At 44.5% G+C, this 22,562-nt stretch overlaps 1 protein-coding gene across 2 annotated transcripts; it reads left to right on the forward strand.

Annotated features, from left to right (window-relative positions):
• The first annotated feature begins 1,514 nt into the window (after positions 1-1,514).
• Positions 1,515-21,095, forward strand: TIMMDC1 (translocase of inner mitochondrial membrane domain containing 1). Of its 2 annotated transcripts, XR_012646051.1 has the most exons (8): positions 1,515-1,671; positions 7,745-7,910; positions 10,244-10,332; positions 12,314-12,381; positions 13,691-13,769; positions 14,614-14,724; positions 18,855-19,234; positions 20,859-21,095. XR_012646051.1 is itself a non-coding variant. In XM_074997956.1 (7 exons), the coding sequence occupies exons 1-7, from the start codon at positions 1,562-1,564 to the stop codon at positions 19,003-19,005; spliced, it is 774 nt and encodes a 257-aa protein (XP_074854057.1). In that variant the 5' UTR covers positions 1,515-1,561; the 3' UTR covers positions 19,006-19,659. The 2 variants fall into 2 exon arrangements, 1 of the variants encoding a protein (XP_074854057.1); XM_074997956.1 differs by lacking the exon at positions 20,859-21,095 and having other exon boundaries at positions 18,855-19,659.
• The last annotated feature ends 1,467 nt before the right edge of the window (positions 21,096-22,562 follow it).

Here is a 22,562-nt window from a genome sequence, read left to right on the forward strand (position 1 = left end):
GTGTTTCTCTTGGACACCCAAACTCTGCTTGCCATTGATTCCTCTCCCCAAACTGCAAGAAGATCCAGAATCTCCTGACGAGTCCACGCTGGAGCTCTCTTGTGAGCCTGAGAACTACGAGGCAGATCACTTCCCTGAGTGCTCATGACTGCGGGAGATGGCGACCGTTGCGATTGCTACCAATGCAGTGTGATGGCTACTGGTGCAATGTGATGCAAAGTGATGGGTAAAAGAAACTCTTAGTTACGGGTGCCCTTTATATTTCAAGGACTATGTGCTGATGAATTCAATTTCAAATTCATGGGCTTCCTGTGATCACCTTCCTGCGCACCTGGACAGCAGTGGCCAGACCTGGCGGGTAACCATGTAGCTTTGTGGGATGCATACGGGACACTTCTGGAGGCTAATAAATTCAATTTTGAAATATGGCACTTCCACACTGGCCTTTATTCAAAGTTTTAAATTTGAACTTGATGCTACAACCAGCTGGTATCAACAGTGTTATATTGATATTAGTGCTCCCTAATTTGAACTACTGGTATTTACAGTGAAGACAGTAACTATTGCATTAACTGCCTTAAATTCGAATTTATCTCATAGTGTAGATGTAGCCTTAGGAAGCTTGTGCCTAAAACTTGAATGCTGGCAACATTATTTCTGAGATGTGTCCTCCAGCATACCTATGTTCACTGGCTCTGGGGCATCTGGGCTGCCTTGTCTCCCATTGTCTGTGGGCCCTGAGCTCCTCCTGTTGCTTAGCACTGAGCCGTTAACCCCCAGCCTGTGGAGGGTTGTGGGAGAGAAGCCGCTTGAGTGAAAGTGGCTGGAGGGAAGCTCTCCTTGGGTAATAAGTGCGCCATTTCCACGCCAGCAGTGGGGAGGGGGAGGTTGAGGGGTTCAGCTCCGCTTCAGTCCTTGCAAGTTTGCTGGCCCCAGAGCTCCTGTTGAGTTAGAGGAGGGGGGAAGTAATCTGTTTAGGTTGCGCCCCACTTTTTGTTCCCGCAATTCACAGCCCCACCAGCTGCCTAACATAATCCAAACCAAGGGAAATTTCAGTTATGTTCATATGAGGGGAGGAAAGAAAAGCAAAACAAACAAAACAACCCTTTCGGCAGCTGCAAGGCAGCAAGTCCCTGGGCTGTCAAACTTGATGACTGGGTAGGACTGGGACTGCACAGAGGTAACACAGTACCGGCTTAAGCACTGTGAGTGAGACGGACGGGCCTGAGAGCCAGCTGCCGATCATGCTGCGCCCCCGCCAGAACGGGCGCCCCGGGGGTCCCGCCCCCCACTTTGCATCCCTGGGACATAGCGCGGGCGCTGCGGAGCCATTGCACATCCCGCCAACACCATTGCCCGGGCGGGCTCCCAACCCGGCTCCCGCCCGGGGCCGCACAATCGTGGGGCTGCCCGGCCGGGCTGTGGCTGAGCCTCCCGGGCGCCAGGGGGCGCCGCGGGGCCGGAGCGGGGCCGCTCTTGCCGGCTCTCAGCGCCTCCGGGAAGGCGGGGCCGGGGGGACCCAGGCGTCCGAGGTCGGGCCGCGCTCTTCCCCTGCCGGCGCATGGAGGGCCCCGGGGGCGGCCCGCAGCTGGGCCCAGCGCCCCGGTACATCGGCACCGCGGAGCCCCCGGACACGGGCTGGGAGCGGCTGCGGGAGCTCTGGCAGCGCGAGTGAGTAGCGCCCGCGCCAGCCCCGGGGTGGCCGTGTGTCTGTCCCCTTCCCCCCGCGGCCTGCGGTGTCTGCCTGTCCCCTTGCCTCCGACCCGCGCGCCGGGCTGTCTGTGTGCTTGTCCCTCCGCTCCACGCGCTGGGGTGTCTGTCCCCTCCCCCCTGCCCCGCGCACTGGGGTGTCTCCCTCCCCCCACCTGCTGTGCTGCATTTACCTGGCCAGCCCCTCCCTTTTTTCACCCCATTCTGCCTCTGCCTAGCTGTCCATGCACCGGCTGCGCTTGTGCGCCCCCTCCGCTGCACCTCGCTGTCAGAATTTGTCTGTCCTACTCCTCCCCACCCGAACATGCTGTGCTGTGGTTATCGGTTCATTCTTCCATCCAGTCCCTCCAAGCAGCCCTCCCATCCACCTTGCTATCCATCTGTATCCACCCACATGCTCTTACACGGAGCCCTAGTTTCCGTTCATTCCTCACCACGTCTGTCTGTTCATATATATCCCTCTCCTGTCTATCCATCCTTATCTCTCTCCCCACCACACACATTACTGTTACTGCCTGTTTCTCCCCTTGACACACACATGCACTCTCATCTCATCTGTTATATTCATCTATCTGTTGTTCCCTCTACTTACCCCCAACATAAGAACAGCCATACTGGGTCAGACTATCGGTCCACCTAGGCCAGTATTCTGTCTGCTGATAGTGGCTGATAGCAGATGCCCCAGAGGGAATGAACAGAACAGGAAATCATCAAGTGATCCATTCCCTGTTTCCCCTTCCCAGTTTCTGACAGAGGCTAGGGACAGAATCTGCCCATCCTGGCTAATAGCAATTGATAGAACTCTCCTCCATGGATTTTATCTAATTATTTTTTGAACCTTGTTAAAATCTTGGTCTTCACAACGTCCTGGCAAAGAGTTCCACAGGTTGACTGTGTGGTGTGTGAAGAAATACTTCCTTTTGTTTGTTTTAAACCTGCTGCCTATTAATTTCATTTGGAGACCTCCTAGTTCTTGTATTATGGTAGCAAATAAACAACTTCTATTTTTTCCACACCAATCATGATTTTATAGACTCTCTGTCACATCCGCCCTTAGTCATCTTTTTTCCAAAAGGAAAAGAGCCACTCTTATTAATCATTCCTCATATGGCAACCATTCCATACTCCTGATTATTTTGTTGCTCTTTTCTGAATTTTTTCCAATGCCAAGATAACATTTTTAAGGTTAGGTGACCGCATTTGCTTGTAATATTCAAAATGTGGGCTTACTGTGTGTCATGAATGAGTTCAGTGAAGGGGTTAATCTTCCTGAGGTAACCTGAATCCCAGGTGAGCAAATGGGAATGAAATAATTCTGTTTAAATTGAGAACAGTTGCAGTTTCCGGGGCTTTAACTCTGCAGGGAGACAGCAGGGAGAAAGACCCAGAGGGGAGAGGGCTCCCAGGCAATTGGAATAAAATCAAAAATATTCTGATCATCACAAAATCAGCCATAGAAATGTAAGTACCAGGGAAATGTATAGTTGGACACAATCACTTTATGTTTTATTTTAAAATTGATTGCAATCTCTGCTCTGTAGTCACTTTGGCTGTGGCCACACTTGGCCAAAACTTCGAAATGGCCACGCAAATGGCCATTTCGAAGATTACTAATGAGGCGCTGAATTGAACATTCCTCTGAGAGCAATAAGGGGATTTCAAAAGGAGCAGGGTCCTTTTGAAAAGGACCCCCATGTAGCCACACGGAGCCACGCGCTTTCGAAAGCTGTGCTTTCGAAGTGCCACAGCCAGACGTGTTCAATGCTAATGAGGCGCCGCATATTCAATTCAGTGCCTCATTAGTAATCTTCGAAGTGGCCATTTCGAAGTTTTGGCCAAGTGTGGCCACAGCCTTTGAGTTCCACTTCTGCATGTTTCATCTCTGCTTCCATTTGAGCACGTTTCATATGCTTCCCCTCCATCTGAGTGAAAAACGTCATTTCTTCCTTGGAGAGCTGTCGGCCTTCAATCCTAGATTTACCCCCTCCCACTACCTCAGGTTGGTCCACTTGGCTCACGTCTGGAGTTGCTCCCAAACTATTGTACTTATCCCCAGTTCTTGCACTGGGCTGCTTCCTGCCCTATTCCACCCTAGCTATCCAGTTGATCCAAAAGCTAGGAAAAACAAACAAACAAAAACAACAAAACAAAAAAACAAACAAAAAAACCTGAAAACCATAAAACAGTTTGGTATGGGCTTTCTGGCTTGCAGCTGAAATCTCTGTGTGCCTTTTCCCCCTGAGGCAGCACAGAAGAAAATTTCAAAGCTCCCAAACAGCAAAACAAAGAGGAAAGAAAAACTCTCCTTTTAAAATCTTGAGGTCTGTGTTCCTGGTTCAAAATGATCCCATCTCCATCACCGCGTCAGAGGCTCCTTCCCCACTCCAGACTTCGAGTGCGGAAAGTGGGGCCCCACAGAGATTTCAAGAGACCTTGCCTGTAAACAGGCTTTACCATAAAACTTCCCCGGGTCACAGATGCCCTGACCGTGGGGAGTAGTTTGCTGCCACTACCCAAGTGGGAAGAGGCCCCCTAACCAAGGAGGACACTTGGGACTTCTTCCTGTGGCATATCCCAAGCTTTTGAACCTCCCTCAGGAGAGAGCTTAGACACAAGAAAACCTGCGATTCAGTTGATGACCTTTCAGTCTAAGGCATGCGTATACACAGTTCCTTCTCAAGACACAGAAATCAAATCATTTGCTAAAAAAAGAGTAATTTATTCACAAAATGAGAGAAAAGTAAATCATAGGTTGCACACACAGAAAGATATTTCCCTGGGATTTGACTTAAAAATTACAGGGGAAAACATCAAGTCAAACAACAGCACTAAAAGCGACTACAGAACAGAGAATCCAACCAATTTTAAAATAAAACATAACCTGATTGCATTTAACTATACATTTCCCTGGTATTTACACTGCTATGGCTGATTTTGCAATGGTCAGAATATTTTTGATTTTATTCCAATTGCCTGGGAGCCCTCCCCCCTCTGGGTCTTTCTCCCTGCTGTCTCCCTGCAGAGTTAAAGCCCCGGAAACTGCAACTGTTCTCAATTTAAACAGAATTACTTCATTCCCATTTGCTCACCTGGGACTCAGGTTACCTCAGGAAGATTAACCCTGTCTTTGCACTCATTCATGACACCATGGATTTATACAGAGGCAATAAAATAGTCTCTGTCTTGCTCTCTAGCCCTTTCTTAATTTGTTTGCTTTTTTTGACTGCTGTCACACATTGAGTTGATACTTTCAGAGAACTACCCGCAAATCTCTTTCAAGTGGTCACAGCTAATTCAGTCTCCATCATTTTATACGTATGGTTGGGATTATGTTTTTCAATCTGCAATACTTTGCATTTATCAACATTAAAATTCATCTGGCATTTTGTGCCCAGTCACCTAGTTTTGTGAGATCCTTTTGAAGATCTTCACAGTTTGCTTTGCACTTAACTATCTTAAGCAGTTTTGTATCACCTGCAGATTTTGCCACCTCACTGTTTACTCTTTTCTCCAGATTATTTATCAGTAGGTTGACTAGGATTGGTCCCAGTATGGACCCATGTAGGATACCACTATTTATCTTTCTTCATTCTTAAAATGGACCATTTATTCCTATCCCGTTTCCTATTTTTAACCAGTTATCAGTCCATGAGAGGATGTTCCCTCTTAAGAGCCTTTGATGAGAGACTGTGTCACATGCATACTCTGCTATGTTTGTCTGCACATGCATATGCACACAGGCAAGCTAAGGGTTATTGATCTGTCTGTCTCACACGCGCACACACTGGTTACTGTGGTTATGTGGCCTTCCCATCCCAGCACTCTTCCTGTACAGCCATTAACACTGTTTCCTGGTGGAACCCCCCTTTGGTGAATCATTCGTAGTCAAGTGACTGTGCACCCAGACTGACCTCTACACAAAAAAGTTCATACCTAATACATTACGTAATACAGTTATAAGGGAAAATAGTTCTGTTCCCATCAGGCAGGAAATTAGCAACTTGCTACTATTTACCATGTTCCTCTTTAAGAAATCCTGGCATGGCAATGCCAACCCCAAGCATGGCAAAATCATGAGTTGGATTTAAAAGCCAGTAGATTTTAATAAAAATGTTGGGTACTTTCATTTGCTGTCTGGATTTAGAGCTTTTGGGGAGTATTTGAGTAATAGTTTTGACCTTTTGTCCACAACCAGGAGGGCAAGAAACATACCTTTTGAAAAGAAAAGCTGAGATTGTCCTGTGATCACTTGACTCTAGAAGCTGGGGATTTAAGGAGAACAACCAGTATCACAAGACTCTCAATAAAACCATGATAACTGGCAGCACTGCCTTTGTTATATTTTGTGTTGCCTTTTTGTTTGTCCTGCAAAGAGGTCTGTGTAGGCAAGACTCTCAAATTTTGTTAATTTCAATGCAGCTCTGTGCAAGTGCAGAGATCTGTGCACGTGGAACAGTTTACAGAACTGAGACTTTCATTTGTCGTGATAATATGATTATATTTTTATGCTACAGATCTCTCAGCTCTCTCAAAAGATTACTCAGAGTGTAATGAATTAATGCTCTGTTGAAGGAATCATAGAATTCTAGAACTGGAAAGAACCTCAAACAGTCATCAAGTCCAGTTCCTTGCATTCCTGGCAGGACCAAGCACCATCTAGACCCCCCCAACATACCCTTAAAAATCTCCAAAAGTGGAGAGTCTACAACTCCTTAGGAAATTTATTCCTGTGCTCATTCACGTTGACAGAAAGCTTTTCCTAATGTCCAAACTACACTACCCTTGCTGCAATTGAAGCCCATTGCTGTCTTCAGAGGTTAAGGAGAATAATATTTCTCCCTCTTCCTTGCTACAACCTTTGAGGTACTTGAATGTTCTTATCATGTTCCCTCTGTCTTCTCTTTTCTAGACCAAAACCCAGGTCTTTCAGTCATCCTTCATAGGCCATGTTTTCTAGTTGTTTAATCATTTTTGTTGTTTTTCTCTGTTCTCTAATTTGTTCATATCATTCCTGAAATTTGGCGCCCAGAACTGGACACAGTATTCCAGTTTAAGCCTACTTGGCAAGGTACAGAGCAGAATAATTACTTCTCATGTCTTGCTAACAACACTTCTCTTAATACATCGCTGGCTTTTTTTTTTTTTGTAACAGTGTTGTACTGTTGACTCATATTTAGCTTGTGGTCCACTATGACTACTAGATCTCTTTCCACAGTACTCCTTCCTAAACAATCACTTCCCATTTTGAATGTAATAGAGGTGACCACCAGAGAAAAGGCAACAAAATGGTTACAGAGATGACAATATGTTTTCAGATTCACATGATGTAACAGCATTTTCTTTTTTGGTTAAATCTTTCCGATCTCAGTCTCTGCTCAACGATAAGATTTGGGGCTTTCTTGACTTTAAGCAAAATCTCTGTTGTTTTTCAGTTGGACGTGCAAGAATACTGCGGAGTAATTTTTTTTACGTGCCAGATGTTTTTTGCTTCCCCGCAACTGAAAAATTACTAATATAAATTAATTCCACTCAGTCCCACCAAAATGTGTAACCTTTGCCTTCAAGGGGTCACTTCTAGGAGTCTGAGAACACAGTCACCAGGGTTCATTCAGTTCTTTGCCTTTCTGCTGAGACTGCCTTTAAGTGATGATTGTAGTATGTTTCTTTTCCTATGTACACTGAGACCCACCAATGCATTTAATTTATACCTCTAAATGTACATTAGATGCAGTGGATTTTTGTGCACTACTGGTCTGGGCTACAATAGAACCTATGAATGGAAGAAAGATGATACTCAGTGCCCCATTCTCCCCAGCTGTCCAGTCTTGCCCAAGAAAGATGACAAAAGAATGTGTTACCTGTTTGCTTAATGTTGATGAGGGATTATGAGTTTAATCTGTAAATGCAATAATTTGAAGAGCAATGTCTGAAGTTATGATCCCATTTGTGATATGTTTTCGTGGAAATGATTCTTGTTATCTTATCAGTACTCCCTAATGCTAAATCTCTACATAACATTGTTTCTTTGTACTAGTGAACAACAGCGGTACCCGGAAGAAACTTTGAACATTATCAAAGCTACATTTTCAGGAGCTGTCATTGGCTGGATGTATGGAGGTTTGCCAGCTTTTTATCATGCGAAAACACAGTATATTGAGCGGAGCCAAGGAGAGGTTTTTCACAACCGCCTGGATGCTGTGGTATGGACCAAAAGTCACACAGAACTGCTCCTTTCTTGTACAGCCAGTTTTCTGTGTAAAAGATCCTGTCATGAACTGCATCCATCATCTCTAACCCAGTGGTTGGGTCAACAGAGAGTTATGTACAGAACTCACAGCAAAGATTAGTGAATTTTAAAGTGGGGCAGTTGAGACGTGCTTTAAGCAAGAGTTAGATCTGAGCCCCCTCTCTGGGGCTAGCAGCATCCCTAAACTACTGCCTCCCAACTGAATCACGGCAAAAACTCTTCAAAAAAGCCAAGTCCACATGTGTTCCCCTTGGGGATTGGCCATTGCCAGAGAATAAAGTGTACCAAACTAATAAGGTTTTCACTCCACATAAGGTTAGTGTTTCTTTTGCTTGCACTCAGAAGCTAGGTGTGTCATATGGTAATTTGTAAAAGGAAGTCATCCTCTGTGTGGTGGGAAAAAGCAAAAGCAAATATTGAGCAAGTGAGGGGGCAACATGGGGCTTAAAGATGGCCTTCCAAACCACCTAGATGCTGGCTGCTAATCAGGCCAACTTTTTCAGGAGACAGGTTGGACTTCTGTGCCAGATCAAAACATTAAAATTTGAAAGAAGAGTATTTTTAGAATATGAACGTTTAGATTGGCATTGCTTGAGGTTGAAAATTTAACAAATTGGTCTGCTGCATCATTGGGTGCTGTCATACATTTATAGCATTGGACAATACTTGTCATTAAAACAGCTGTAGATTGAACCTCTCTAAGCTGGCACGCTTGTCTGGCAACCTTCATAGCCCAGCATGATTTTAGTTTGCCAGATATGCTTTTATAATGGGTGTGGTCAAGTTTCCTGTGGTCCCATGAAGTTTGTTTATGGCCACCAGTCCTGGCTCTCAGTGTTCTGTGCTGCTATTTAGCTGTAATTTATTTAACCCTAACTGTTTTCTGAGAGCACAGTGAGCAGTGAAAGTGTTGGTAATGCTGCTAGACAATATTGCCCTCCTCTGGTCTGGCAAATTCTCTTGTTTGGCATTGGTCAGGTCTTGAGGGTGCCAGACTAGAGAGGTAATGTACAACAGAGAATTCAATTCCCATGAGCAGTCAGATTTTCCAGGCTAGGTATTTTTAATACAGTTACATGTTCAAAATGTGAGTCTAGTTACATACATAATTTTCATGCACAGTTATTATGATAGCGTTTGAAGAATACCAGACTCTTTGATTTATATTTATAGGTATATCATTTGTAACCATCTGTGGTACTTGTGTGCTGAATGAAATACTGAGTTATGCTCATATTTGACATGCTTATGTACTTAGTTATATTTAAGCTGTTAAATTAGCCACTTTTTGAAATAATAGAATTTACCTTATGCAACTATCAAGTCTGTAACTTCAGTTGTTTTCTGATGGCAGCTAGGTTCTTTCCTACTCTGTGTCATAAATCTGTCAGATTAGTATCTTTCTCTTTGATTGTCAACATTCTTTTGTTTTAACACTTGACAAATTGTGATTGTATTCTGTCACTACGTCTAGCTACAAAAAATATTTTTTTTAATTGGATCGTGTCTTTTAAAGGATTCAGATTTTTTAAATCTTGCCTATGTTAGCAATTTGGATATTGAAATAGAAATTACTTTAAACATAGTTTTAATTATTTATAGTATTTATTTAGTTTTGGCAGGTTTGCTCAGCTTTCCAAAAAAGAAATTCCCCCTACCCCCAGAAGCCCGTTTTTCTCTCTGATTTCAAAATGTCATTCATTTGCCTCAGTGCTACAGCATTTGGATTGCAAGCACTGCAGAAGAGGGTATTGAATTTAAGCAATCCCAGCTGGAATGTTATAAAATTTCATGAGATTTTTCTTTTAACCTGTTTATATACAAAGCTTTAATGTCAGGCCTAAACTACAGTGCTTGAAGGTCCTTATTAATATTTAGGCCAAATGGTTAATGTTTAGGTATTTAATGACTATTAATCCATACACAAAATCAGTTAGAAACTAGTTTCAGGTTTCTTTCCCATTAGGCTTCTGTGCTGCCACTATTATAAGACATTACTTTCCTGAAAGGATGGCTGCCTCATCACTAGGGCTCGTAATACCAAATTGGATGCAAATGTTTAAATTGATTCTTAGTTTTTCCGTTGAATGGTTGAGATAAAGGAGGGCTATATCCTTTTAATGTGGGACTAATGGATCAATTACATCAGTTAAGTAATATCAAGATGGGTAGTTTTAATGGAAAAGCCAGTGTCTCAGATACCAGCATCTGAAAGAACCATAAATCTGTGTGCAAAGGAACAACAGTGAATTTAAAACCTGTAACAATGTCTCATTCTACCCTTAGCAATCAGCACATCGTGCAGCAATCAGAGGATTCATCCGTTATGGCTGGCGCTGGAGCTGGAGAATTGCTACTTTTGTGGCAATATTCAAGTAAGTTTTTTCATACCCATTTTTGTGAAGGAACATTAGGATAAGAACCTACAGAGATCTGTTTGGGCAAGAACAGCAGCTGGACGTGTTAAAGGGGCACTACCAAGCTGACAATCAGACTCAAACCCCCCCCCCCCCCTCTTAAAATACCTAATTTGCTTTTCACCGTTTATACTCTTGGTTTTCTTTTGACATTTTACTGAGCATGGAAGCTGAAAACAGAGGGGTTGGTTTCACTTTAGGTTTGAACGTGTTTCTAAGTCTCTCCTGTTGACGTTGTTCCATTGAACGTTTCAGGATGTTACGTACATTGGAGCAGAAACTTGAACTTGATTCTCTTCCTCTCCCGAGTGACCTCATCACTGGCCTATAAAGTTAATTTTCAGTCCAGTGAATCTTTAATTTGCTTGTACAAAATGGAACCGTTTTTACGGGAAAGGTTAAAAGAGCCACCTTGCTGGTGTTTGCAGGTTTTAACAGATTAGTATAATTTTCTGGTGTACCTGAAGTACAGTTTATGGTGTACAGTAGACCCTGGAGTTACGCGAGGGTTCCGCTCCACGCACCCTTGTGTAACCCAGGTTTTGTGTAAGTGAATGTCCAGCTTTTTCCCCAGCAGAAAGGTAAATCCTGGGGTAGGGGGGGCAGATGGGGAGAGTGAAGCCTGGCGGTGGGTTGGGGCCGTGGGAGGCAAGCAGGGGAGCCAAGGCTGGGGTGGGTTAGGGCTCCGGGGGGGGAAGGGGTGGTGAGCCAGGCCATGGGGGTGTTGAACCGGGGCAGTGGTGTTGAACCAGAGCTGTGGGGGTGGTGTGTTGAATCAGGGCCGCATGCAGGGGGTTTAAACCAGGGCGGGGGGGGCAGGGTTGAACTGGAGCTACGTGTGAGGGGTGGTGAGCCGGGCGGGGGCTGAGCTGGCAGGGGGGTTGAACTGGGACTGGGGAGGTTGAGCTGGAGTCATGCCTGAAGGGTAGTGAGCTAGAGCCAGAGATGGGGGAGAGGGGTGACCAGGAGCTATGCACCAGTGGTGAGCAGAGCTGGTGTGGGCGTTGAACCAGAGCCGTGGTGGGGAGGGAGGCTTGAGCCAGGGCCAGTGGGGAGTGAGTTAAGCGGAACTGGAAATAGTCCATTTCCAGGGTTTACTGTCGGAATTGCAGTTCAGACGTGTAAGAGCAGGGTCGTGTACTCTGGGCTTGCGTACTCTGAGACCTTACTGTATTCTGGAAGTTTAATTAAATTAAATGGTATTGGACCTCATACACATTCTTACGGTTTTCCTACAGTCTGAGACATTGCTCTTTTTCATTACCCCCATGTTTTATCATTCTATAGCCAGTTTTCAGTCTGTTTTACCATTGTATAGTCATTCTGGGAATAAGTTTTTGAGATTATCAAATACCTTCCTAATATCCAAGTCCAGAATTTCTACTGCATTCTTCTTTCCCACTGATTTTAAGCATAACCAGCAATTACCAAAAATCCCTCTAAAACCAGTAACACGCAGTTGATGATTTACTCTTCACCCAGTAACTAGAGACCTAGGCTACACTAAGAGTTGACTAACCTCACTTGTGTCTCCCACAAACTGTTCAGGGTGCTCTGTCATGATTGGCGGGTTCCTTTTGGCATCTAACCTAATTGCAGGTTTCACATGATTTTTAAGCTTATGCTTGGAAATGTTGGTTTTAAAAATTATATACTAAACCATATTATATAATACACTAAACCATGGTGTTCTTCTGTTTCCCCATATCCTGCCAAATGACAGCATGAGATAAGGTGATTGCAATCAATATATTAGTGGCAACTGTGTGTGTTACAAACAGATCAGCTGCAGGAAGGATGGTGTGGGCTAACTTGTTAGCTTCCCATTCTTTAATGAAACCCCATCTAATTCGGGTTCCATATTGCTGTATTTGTATTGTTGGTGCACTCTTCGGTCATCTTTGCCTTTTGACTCTTGTCTTGTTCCCCACCCTTGCAGCACAGTGAGCACTGGTCTGTCCGTGTACCGCAATAAAATGGCCTTCAGTCACTTTGCTGCAGCTGGAGGTGAGACTACTTTTATTATCTGTTCAGTCTGAGTGAAGGGACACTGTATCTTTGATTTGAGTGAGTGGGAGTCAGATTCCTGCGCTCCATCACTGACTCGCTTTATAACCTTTGCTAATTATTTAACCACAGCGTGCTTGTTTCCCATTGCCACTACTAGGGTGATAAAGTTTTCCTAAGCTATGGGGAGTTTCGGTGCTTAGTTCATGTTTGGCTTGGGTCATGTCCATACAGTGGAATAGTGTATACTGTCTTATTCTCAAAACATGAGGAGTGAGCTTTAGAAACCCATCAACAGTCTAATGCAACTGCTTACAAATATTTCCATGGAAAAGGTCAGTTTTAAATTTGTTCTAGATACAAACCAGGGTGTCTTGCTGTATATCTTTACACTGGCATATATTGTAATTCCCATTGGATATATTTTTCCTTACTTGCTTTAAATGGTTAGCAGTATTACTTTGCTGTTGAGCAACTACTGTGCTCCACCAGAGAGTGCTTCCGCTTCCATAAAATGGGTGGGCTGGTGGTCCTTCCCAAACATTTAGTTCTTATGGCTCTTTGGGAATCATTTGGAACAGCAGGAAATGTAGTCCTATGGTTAGTGCCAGAGGAGGTACAGAAGCTAAAAAAGGCCTTCTGGGTTGCCACCCCAGTCTTCCCTTTCAATCTGAATTGGAAATACGGGAGCAGGGACCGAAATATGACTGTTGAAATTGCGAGTATGTCCACACAGAAGCCTTATTCCAAAATAAGCTATTCTGGACTAGGTATACTGAACTAGCTATTTCAAAATAACACTGCTACACACAGAGGGGCTTTTTGAAATAGCACTTAGCTATTTTGAAATACATGGTCTAAACACACAGAGCCTATTTTGAAACGCAGCCAACGGATGCACTGTGGCTTAACTTGACATAAGCGCTGTTCCTCTTGAAATGAGGTTTACCAATTTCGAAATAAGTCAACCACTATTTCAAATTTATTCCAAAATAGCGGTTGCGTCGTGTAGATGCTAAGTTAGTTATTTCAAAATAACTATGCTGTGTAGACCTACCCTGCCTTTCTGAGTCAGGTCTGAGTCTCTTCATTGTGACATTCCCCTGAAAATGGTGAACATAGGGTTCAGACTCACCCCTCAGATTGGCTGAGCTACTGCTGGCTCAGTATTTGTGGCTTCTGCTCTCTCAAGACTGTCTTTTGGCATTCTGGGGGCAGGGGGTGGAAATGGCAGAGCAGTTCCTTCAGTCTTTGTTCCATGCAAGGCTCCTTGGGGGCCTACCTCATATCTGTGGCTTATGTGTTCTAGCCGTTACAGGAGGCCTTTTCAGAATGCACTTGGGCCTGGGCAGAACGGTAGCTGGCTGTGTCTTTGGAGCAGCATTCGGGTAAGCTTCATCCGTAATGAATCGATAACCGGGGTCAGAATTACCTTTATGAGCTGGGACATGTTGGATAATAGTGGCCTCCCAAGGCAAACCATAGGAGGGGCTACAGCAGATTTCCTATATCCTCAGCACCCAGCTGGGTTTTCTGCAAACCCCCATGGATCATGATGGTTTCTATCTTCAAAAATCCCCATCTAGTTTTTCCTTATTCCGCACTGCATTGCTCTTCCAGTGATGGTAGGTTACGTGGAGATTTCCATCTCTCCTTAAAGTGAATGAGTGCCTGCTCCTTAAGTGCTTACTATTAAAACAGAAAAGTAATGATAGTTATACGATCCTTTCTCCTTCTGCCCCTTATCCCCAGGTTGGGTTCTTGGAACAATAAGCCAGAAGTAAAGAGGATAAAGTATTAGCTTGAGGAGCTGTGTTATATAGTGTTGAGAGCAGGACTAGGAGCATGGGCTCTTGGATTGCCTTCTCAGCTTCACCACTGACTGCCTGCATGCTGTGGGGCAATCCACTTAGCCTCTCTGGGCCTGTTTTCCCTGCTGTAAAATTTTAATAATACTGACCTACCTCCTGTGATAAGGAGCTTAATGAGTATTTGCAAAGATAGCAGAAAATTGTTAGCGGGGGTGTTAGGTTTCCTGAATAGCTCCATGGGGAGTCGAGCTTCATGCGGTGGTTGTCACAGCTTAGTGAACAGGAGGCTCAGATTCTTGGGGGAGGTTATAGATCACTGACCCCATGGTTGGCCCCCGCATGCTCCTTCGTTATTGCCAGTAAACTATTGCTATTAGTGTCTTCTAGTGGTTTGACTGTAACTTCCTCCTCCACCTCTTAGCGTCCCTGCAGGAGGGTTCTTGATGGCAATGCAGAAGCTTGCTGGCGAGACCATACAAGAGAAAAGAATGCGTGAGAGAAGATTGCTTTATGAGCGGAAGTTAGCAGACTGGTAAGAAACAGTATGGCACTGTCTAAACCAGTGAATCTGTATTGCTGGCCAGAGGTGACTGTAGTTCAAGAGTTCCAATTTCTTCCTGTGGCAAACTGATTTCTAAAAGAGAGCATTGGATGGATGGTCCATCTCCTTTTCCAGCCCCAGTTCCTCACTATTTGATTCTCTGTTTCAGAAACCAGTGTGAAAACTGATCTGTTGTTCCTAGCCTCAAATTGCGCTCTTTAGGGTCCAGTGAACCTCATTCCAGTCAATTGGCAAATTTTGTAGTACATTATAAGTTAGTGTGAATTTATATCTTGTCTCCCTCAAAACTCTCCAAAAATCTTCCCTTCTGATGTGACTGGGAAAGTAAGCAGCCGATTGTAATGTATTATAAGGAGTGTTTGGCCTTTACTGAGTCCATGTATGCAATTTGCAGATTGGGGTTGGGAGGGGTACTCAGACTGAATCCCTGCATGCATTAAAAGCCTTGCGATCCATGCTCATATCATTTGGTTTATGCACACCTCTGATTAAAACAAATTCACCCTTCATTCTTTAGCTGTTAAAACTCCTACCAAGTCATTCCAAGCAATTTAGAAAGAGATTAAGGTATTAGAAGAAGTTAGTTCCAATATCATCTTTTATAACCAGTTAAGTCAGGCACAGAGGCATCAGATTTGATGCACTGGTGAAGGATGTTGGACTAATCTGCCAGGGTTACCCAAATGAGCATAGCAGAGACCCCACTTATTTGGATATTCAGGGTTTTTGGTGAGTTGAAATTTGGCTAAATGGGCTTCACTTGTATGTGGCATGAAGAGAAACAGAGGGGAAAATAAACTAACATTCATCCCAGAATGTGTCTCTGATTGGTGGAGCCCTGCAAGGATGTAAAATTGGCATCTGCTTCTCCGTCTGCCAGAATCATCTGTGGATTTGCAGGGCTCTGCTGATTGAGTGGCATGTAGAATGTTACTCGAAAGTCAGCCAGCATACCATTTTTAAAACAGATGCTATAAGTTGCCAGTCCCTGCTGGCTAGGTGAAGTAGTGGCACCTTTTAGTTTGCCAAGTTTTGGAAATTCCCTTATTCAGTCCATCAGAAAACATAATGGAATACTGCTGCCTTTATGGTTCCAAAGAGCCATTACTAATTCAGAGTTCTCTCTCTCAAAATTTCAGTAGCCGTAAGGATGTTTTCAAAGTGCTTCTCAGCAGTAGCAGCACTTCTGTGCAAACAAGGTTGTGCATTTACCCTTCCGTAGTGTAAATGATGGTTTGTGAGAGGCAAGTCAGAAGCACTGGTCATAGTGGCAGTAAAGAAACATATTCACTTATTTTCACCTCTGAGGATCAGAGGATCAACCTGGACAGAATCAGAATTGACTTTTTCTAGTCTACTGAGTTCATTGGAGAACTGCATTCCTCTGTTTCAACAGATTTCAGATAATGAATCTGATTCTCCACTTACTCTTAACCGTCAAACAAGAAATGTGCCTCAGATGTCTAGGACAGGGCTCAGCCACGCCCAGCACGGGTGCCCAGAGTGGGACGTAAGCCAGTTTTCATCAGAACATGTACTCAGCCCTGCCCCTCCTCCCATATGCAGTTTGCTCAGAGCCCGTGGATTAGCAAAAGACCAGCTGATGCTGCCAAACACCACCTAAACGGTAACACTCTGCATATTAGTGTATGTATTAATGAAGCTGTTGTAAGTAGAACTCAGTGACTTCAAAAAATTATCACCAGCACTTGGATCCTATATAGAGGTCAAATTTTGGCACTGTGCCTTGGAAAGGTTGCTGACCGCTGGTAGGCTATATGACTTCAGTACGTTTATAACCTCATTTGTCAGAGCTTTTTGATAAACATTCTGTCTTGATTTAAAAATGATCCATGATGGAGACTCCATCAGAACCCTGGGTAAATTGTTCCAATTTTTAATTATTCTCACCATTAAAAATTTACACCTTATTTTAAACTGAATTTGTCTGCAGGTTCAACCTCTGTGGTCTGGCACCCTGGGGACCTGAGTGGTCCTGGACCAGGGATTTTGCTAGACCAGGGGAGGTCAATTCTTGCCCCCTGCCGGCTTCTAGCCCCTGTTCCTGGGCTCTCTTTCCTGCTGTTGCCCACAGCTTCCTGACATTCCCCCAGACGCCAGCTCCTGGCTGCAGCCATGCCTCAAGTCACATCTTCCCCTGGACTACAGCTTCCTACCCAGCCCCAGCTGCAGCTTCCCTGGGCCGGGGCTTTTCACCCAGCCCCACTGATGAGCTTGCACTCCCAGCCCTGATCTCTCACTGCTGCTCCTGGGCCGAGGATCCCTGGCTACTGCTGGCCCCTGCTTGCCACCCGCCCAGCTGTGGCTGCCCTTCCCCAGGCTCCTGATGCTGGGCTAGCTGGCCCTTTTTCTACCCAGCCCCAGGTCTCTCTGGTCCTGGAAGATCTGTGGTCCTCTTGGACCCCAGATGTTGCTGGGTGAGAGAGTGCTGGATTTCAGAGTTTCAATCTGTAGCTTCAACTGTCAGCTGTTGGACTGTGTCATACCTGTCTCAGGTAGATTGAAGAGCCCATTATTAAATACTTGTTTGCCATGTAGGTACTTATAGACTGTTTTCAAGTAAGCCTTTCATCTTCTCTTTGTTAGAATAAGCAGATTGAGTTGCATTCAGTAAGACATCAGTTGGCAGAATAAGCAGATTGTAAGTCCTAATGATAAATCCTTCATACACAGGTTTTCACTTGGATAGAGTAATTGAGACCACATCCATCTTGTATTCTAAAAGTGCTATTAGATTTCCATGTTTATCAATTCATTCACTTACCATTCTTCTCCAAAACCTCATTCTTCCCCTGCTGAGTCTAAATTATATCCTTTAGATTTGAAAATATGGCTTTTACATTACCTACAAAAAACTAACTCTTTTCATAACACTTCAAGATCTGTTATTGCTTATAGTAACAAACCAAGAGGGACGACTATCTTATCACAGAGACTTTGTATTAGAACTGCTGATGGTATTAATAAGGGCCTTCTGTCAAACATCAGAACTCTCTCCAACCCACCACGTTGCATTGATAGCATGCTCAAGTCAACTTCCAACACCGGAAGTATGTAGCGCTCTTCCTTTATCTTCAGCTCATACATTTACAAAACATTGTCCATTGGTCACTTCTTCAAGATACACCTTTGGGGGAGGAGTTTTGCAACCTATTTTCAGCTAACTCCTGCTGCTCACCATCTAGAAAGATGACTGCTGGCTTGTCAACGCAAGTGGGATCAACATGTGCAGCAAATCAAAGGAAGAAGATAAATGGTTACTTACCGTATAAGAAACTGAGCTGAGATATTCTGTATATGCAGATCCCATGACCCATCCTGTTTCCTGCAACTCAGAATCTTATGGATAAGGCTTCTATTCGGTGAAGGAACTTAGTGATGGTTGGGGTCACTCTGCCTTTTATCTACTTTTGGGGAGGATGAGGGATTGAGGGCAAGCAGGGTGCATGCATGACCCTAGTAGTGAAAGAAAGTGTTCCCAGCTCATAGGCTGGGGCACAATGTACACCTTATGTGAGAGCCAGATGTGCAGAACATCTTGAAGAATAACAGTGACGATAAACGCAACGAAGGGCCCTGTGGCACCTTATAGACTAACAGAAAAGTTTTGAGCATGAGCTTTCGTGAGCACAGACTCACTGATCTGTGCATCTGATGAAGTGAGTCTGTGCTCACGAAAGCTCATGCTCAAAACTTTTCTGTTAGTCTATAAGGTGCCACAGGACCCTTCGTTGCTGTTACAGATCCAGACTAACACGGCTACCCCTCCGATACTAGTTACTATAAAGTAAATAACACTTCTGTTCATTTTCTACTCAAGCATTTATTTGTCTGGGAGCCTAGGAAAGGAGTGTATTCAAAGTGATAAAACTAGTTCTTGTCAATGCCACTGTTTGTGAGATTCATTAAAGCTTACAAATAGTGACAAGACTAGTCAAGAATCTAAAGATTTGGGCTTGCAGGTTGCTGACTTTTTATCAAGGAGCTGGAGGAGATCAGTAGACTACAGTGTTGTTAATCATAGGCTAGAGCAAGAGTACACAAACTGACATTACTTTGTCTTCTCTCCCCCCTTTTAGGAATGCTAGGCTTCATGAGGGTGGCTTGGAAGAAATTGTCAATAACATTCAGGAAGGAAGCATGGAGAGAGATCTCGAGAAGATTGAGGAGCTGCTAAATCTTCCAAAGAACCCTCTGCCATCAGAAGATAGGGACAAGTCTGAGGTCTGACTTCAGTCAGAGGATTTTGAAAGACTGGCATGAATCTGTTTCTTCAGCCATTGATTTTGGCAGCAGCAGTTTAATGACAATGTTGTGGTGGTTATGCATCATGATGGAGGGAGGGTTGGGAATCTTCAACTTGAGTAATGGCGAGAGCTACGTTTTGGTGGCATGAGGACAGCAACAGAATTCTTTAAATGGCTTCTTCACACTTGAATGACCCAGGCCGTATCTGAAGGTAGGATGCACAGAAAAGCGGGGTTATGTCACGAGTGCGTGGCAGGATGGCAGAATGTAGGAGCTGCTACTCCCTCAAAGAAGCCTGTAATGACATTTTTTTGATTTGAAATCAGAATTCAGTTTTGACAAAACTCACTGTACTGACAGCACTAGTCCTGTCTGTCTACTGACCAGATGCCGCTCCCGTGCTAGTTCTTACCATGCTATTTCTTTGGTATATCTCAGCACAGGTTCCCAGTGCTACAAGTTGGAAGAGTTGGGGGGCTGTGGTCTACTCAGGCTTTAGGCATTTTGCAGATATAAATGGTTCTCTGTTTTCCAAATGAGGCCGGTGAGAGCATCCTGCTCACAAAGGCTACGTCTACACGTGCCCCAAACTTCGAAATGGCCATGCAAATGGCCATTTCGAAGTTTACTAATGAAGCGCTGAAATGCATATTCAGCGCTTCATTAGCATGCGGGCGGCAGTGGCGCTTCGAAATTGATGCGCCTTGCTGCCGCGCGGCGCATCCAGACGGGGCTCCTTTTCGAAAGGACGCCACCTACTTCGAAGTCCCCTTATTCCCATGAGCTCATGGGAATAAGGGGACTTCGAAGTAGGCGGGGCCCTTTCGAAAAGGAGCCCCGTCTGGACGCACCGCGCGGCGGCAAGGCGCGTCAATTTCGAAGCGCTGCTGCTGCCCGCATGCTAATGAAGCGCTGAATATGCATTTCAGCGCTTCATTAGTAAACTTCGAAATGGTCATTTGCATGGCCATTTCGAAGTTTGGGGCACGTGTAGACACAGTCAAAGAGAGAGTGCCTGATAGCAGTGTACCTTGGGTTCCTCAAATGCAGGCTGTCTTGTAGCAACCAGGAACAACATGTGTTAATTGGAGACCGTAGTATTATGGTCACATCTTAACCATAGTAATTGTATTAAGTTACAAATCAAAGGAGCCTTTTGGAGGGAAACTATTGGAAATAGCATTTAACAGGCATAACCACTAAAGTTATCTAGACTCTTTTGTGTACCAGAATCCTTTCTTACCATGTTTGTATAATACTGTAGGTGTGCTCACAAGCAAGACAGTTGCTAGTGGTGAGGAGTGCTGTTCAGGCATTTGAGATTAACAACCCTAAATCCCACACCAAGAGCAAACAATCATTACAGCTTATTATGGTAATCTGGATCTGGCTTTGAATTATAACACCCTGTGGCTGGAAGGGCTCTGTATCTTTTCACCACTTCATGCTGGGCCAAACCCAGTTGTTAGCAATGCTAGTAGTTTCCTCCCTGTAAAAGTGTGGTCATAGCTGCAGGGCCCTGCTGCATGTAATGGAATAAAGCTCCCAGCAGGGTGAAGACATGAAGCTGTTCGCAGCCATAACAGGTTCAGCTAAATGCACTGAAATTCTGCCTAAATGCATTATTCCTCCACTTTCAAATTTCTGTTCAGATCTGCACAGTTCAGTCAGTAGAGCATGTCCCACTCACCAAAATCAGGTTCCCCACACAGCTGTTTAAAATAAGGACCTGGCTTTCGTAATGTCTAATATTTTCTCTATCAACTATAATCTACTTTTTTTCCCATGAACCCTAAATATGCATGTTGATTTGGGTTTGTCTTGTGCCTTCACAGACGAGAAGGGATGGAACGTGTACAGCCGTAACTCTGACTGTTGGCCTTACCCTTCCTCCACATCTACAGAACCATCATTAACAGTGTTGCTGCCACTATAGCTGCCTCTCCCAGCAAACTTGGCTAGTTACGCTGCATTGTTCGTAACTCCTGCCTGGTTGTTAAAGTCTTTCATGATCACCTACTTGCTTGCTTCCCTTTTCATTTTAATTATGAGCGGTATGCTGATCTGGCTTATTTTGCCTTCTTCCTCTTTTAATGACTGTTTTGGGAGCAGTAACTCTTGACACAGTTTATTGTGTACAGTGCCACTTGTTTGAAAAAACATCAGAGTTAGGTTCTTAGCTTTCTCTGCGACTACTCTGGGTTAGCACTAGCAATTGGTTCACTTTCTTCTCAAAATTCAGACTCCAATATCCTCCCTTGATGCACTCCTGCCCATTCTGCGCTTCCTCAGTTTGTATAATCCTAGCTTCTGCATCACTCGCAGCTCAGAATGGGGAGTGACACGTTGGTTCTGACCTCTGTCTTTTAAAAAGCATTTTTACTAGTGACAAGCAGTGGCATGTTGCATAAACGTTACTGACCTTTAGTTATAAGATTGATACACAGTAGGTGTAAGGGGTGGGGACGCAGGGAGTACTGCACATACTTGTGCTCCAGTACTGCATACTTGTGGCAGGCCCTACGGGTAGGATTTCGGGACTGGGAGGGTAGGAAAGAGCCCTTGAGCTCTCACCTCATTTTCCATTTACTGTGCATAGCTTCCTCCGTTCTACAGGCCACTAGGGAGTCTATTCTTAGCTGCCGAAGTAGCTCCATGCAACGAATGTAGGGCTGTGGAGGTCACTAGGCAGTAAGGCACCAAAAGTTCAGCTCAACCATGTACCTGCCACCTGAGTCCCCATAGCCGATCCAGACCCAGGTGCTTACTTGGTGACGATACAGCTTTTAGCCCGTGTAGCAGCTAATGAACGACTACGTAGTCTCCCAGCACGTAAAGTGGACATGTTTATTAGTAATAAGAAAAGGAACCCAAATGCATAATTTACCCTTTAATACAATTAATGGGGGGCAGGGACTCCTGTAGACCATCTTAGCCAAAAGGAAGCTGTTAAACTGAAAGCAGTTCACTAGTGACATTGGCTCAGGTGTTAAAGAGGCTGAAAGGTCTCATGGAAACCATGTTGTGCAGTTCACTGAAAAACACCATGACGCAGCAGGAAACACAAAAACATGTTTTATAGGAAACCAAAAAACCCTCAAACCTAAATGTCCTGTATTTCTGTCAGTGTGAAATTCCTTAGCACGAAGAAATTCTGTACAATGTATTTACAACCGCATATGCTGAACAGACCACCTCTGCCCTGGTGTGTTTACAGGTCTAGGCAGGAGTGCACATAAAGGATGGAACGGCTGGAGTAGGGTGGTGGCTTTTTTGTGATTTTGTTTTTAAACAAGAATGCACTGCAGTACAAATGTCCTTCTAGCAGGCGTCAGAGGCTGGCGGAGGGGGCGTTAGCTAGGAAAGGAGGCACAAAGCTGAGAAGAAACAGGTAAGTGTAGCTGGGCTAGTGGACCAGTAGGTGACTGCTGAGTGCAGCAAGAGTTCAGAGAGTTGCTTGGCAACAGAACCCTGGGAAGGAATGAAAAAAATGAGACACTGATCCCACTACCCCGTGCCGTGCCGTACCCCTGAGACTT

The sequence above is a fragment of the Carettochelys insculpta genome, chromosome 1 (genome assembly GCF_033958435.1).
Source record: "Carettochelys insculpta isolate YL-2023 chromosome 1, ASM3395843v1, whole genome shotgun sequence".
Lineage (NCBI taxonomy): Eukaryota > Metazoa > Chordata > Testudines > Carettochelyidae > Carettochelys > Carettochelys insculpta.

Coding starts and splice junctions, on each gene's coding strand:
- TIMMDC1 (XM_074997956.1), top strand. CDS start 1,562: ATGGAGGGCCCCGGGGGCGGCCCGCAGCTGGGCCCAGCGCCCCGGTAC. Junction 7,911..10,243: donor ACAACCGCCTGGATGCTGTG/GTATGGACCAAA, acceptor TTCTACCCTTAG/CAATCAGCACATCGTGCAGC. Junction 12,382..13,690: donor TCACTTTGCTGCAGCTGGAG/GTGAGACTACTT, acceptor TATGTGTTCTAG/CCGTTACAGGAGGCCTTTTC.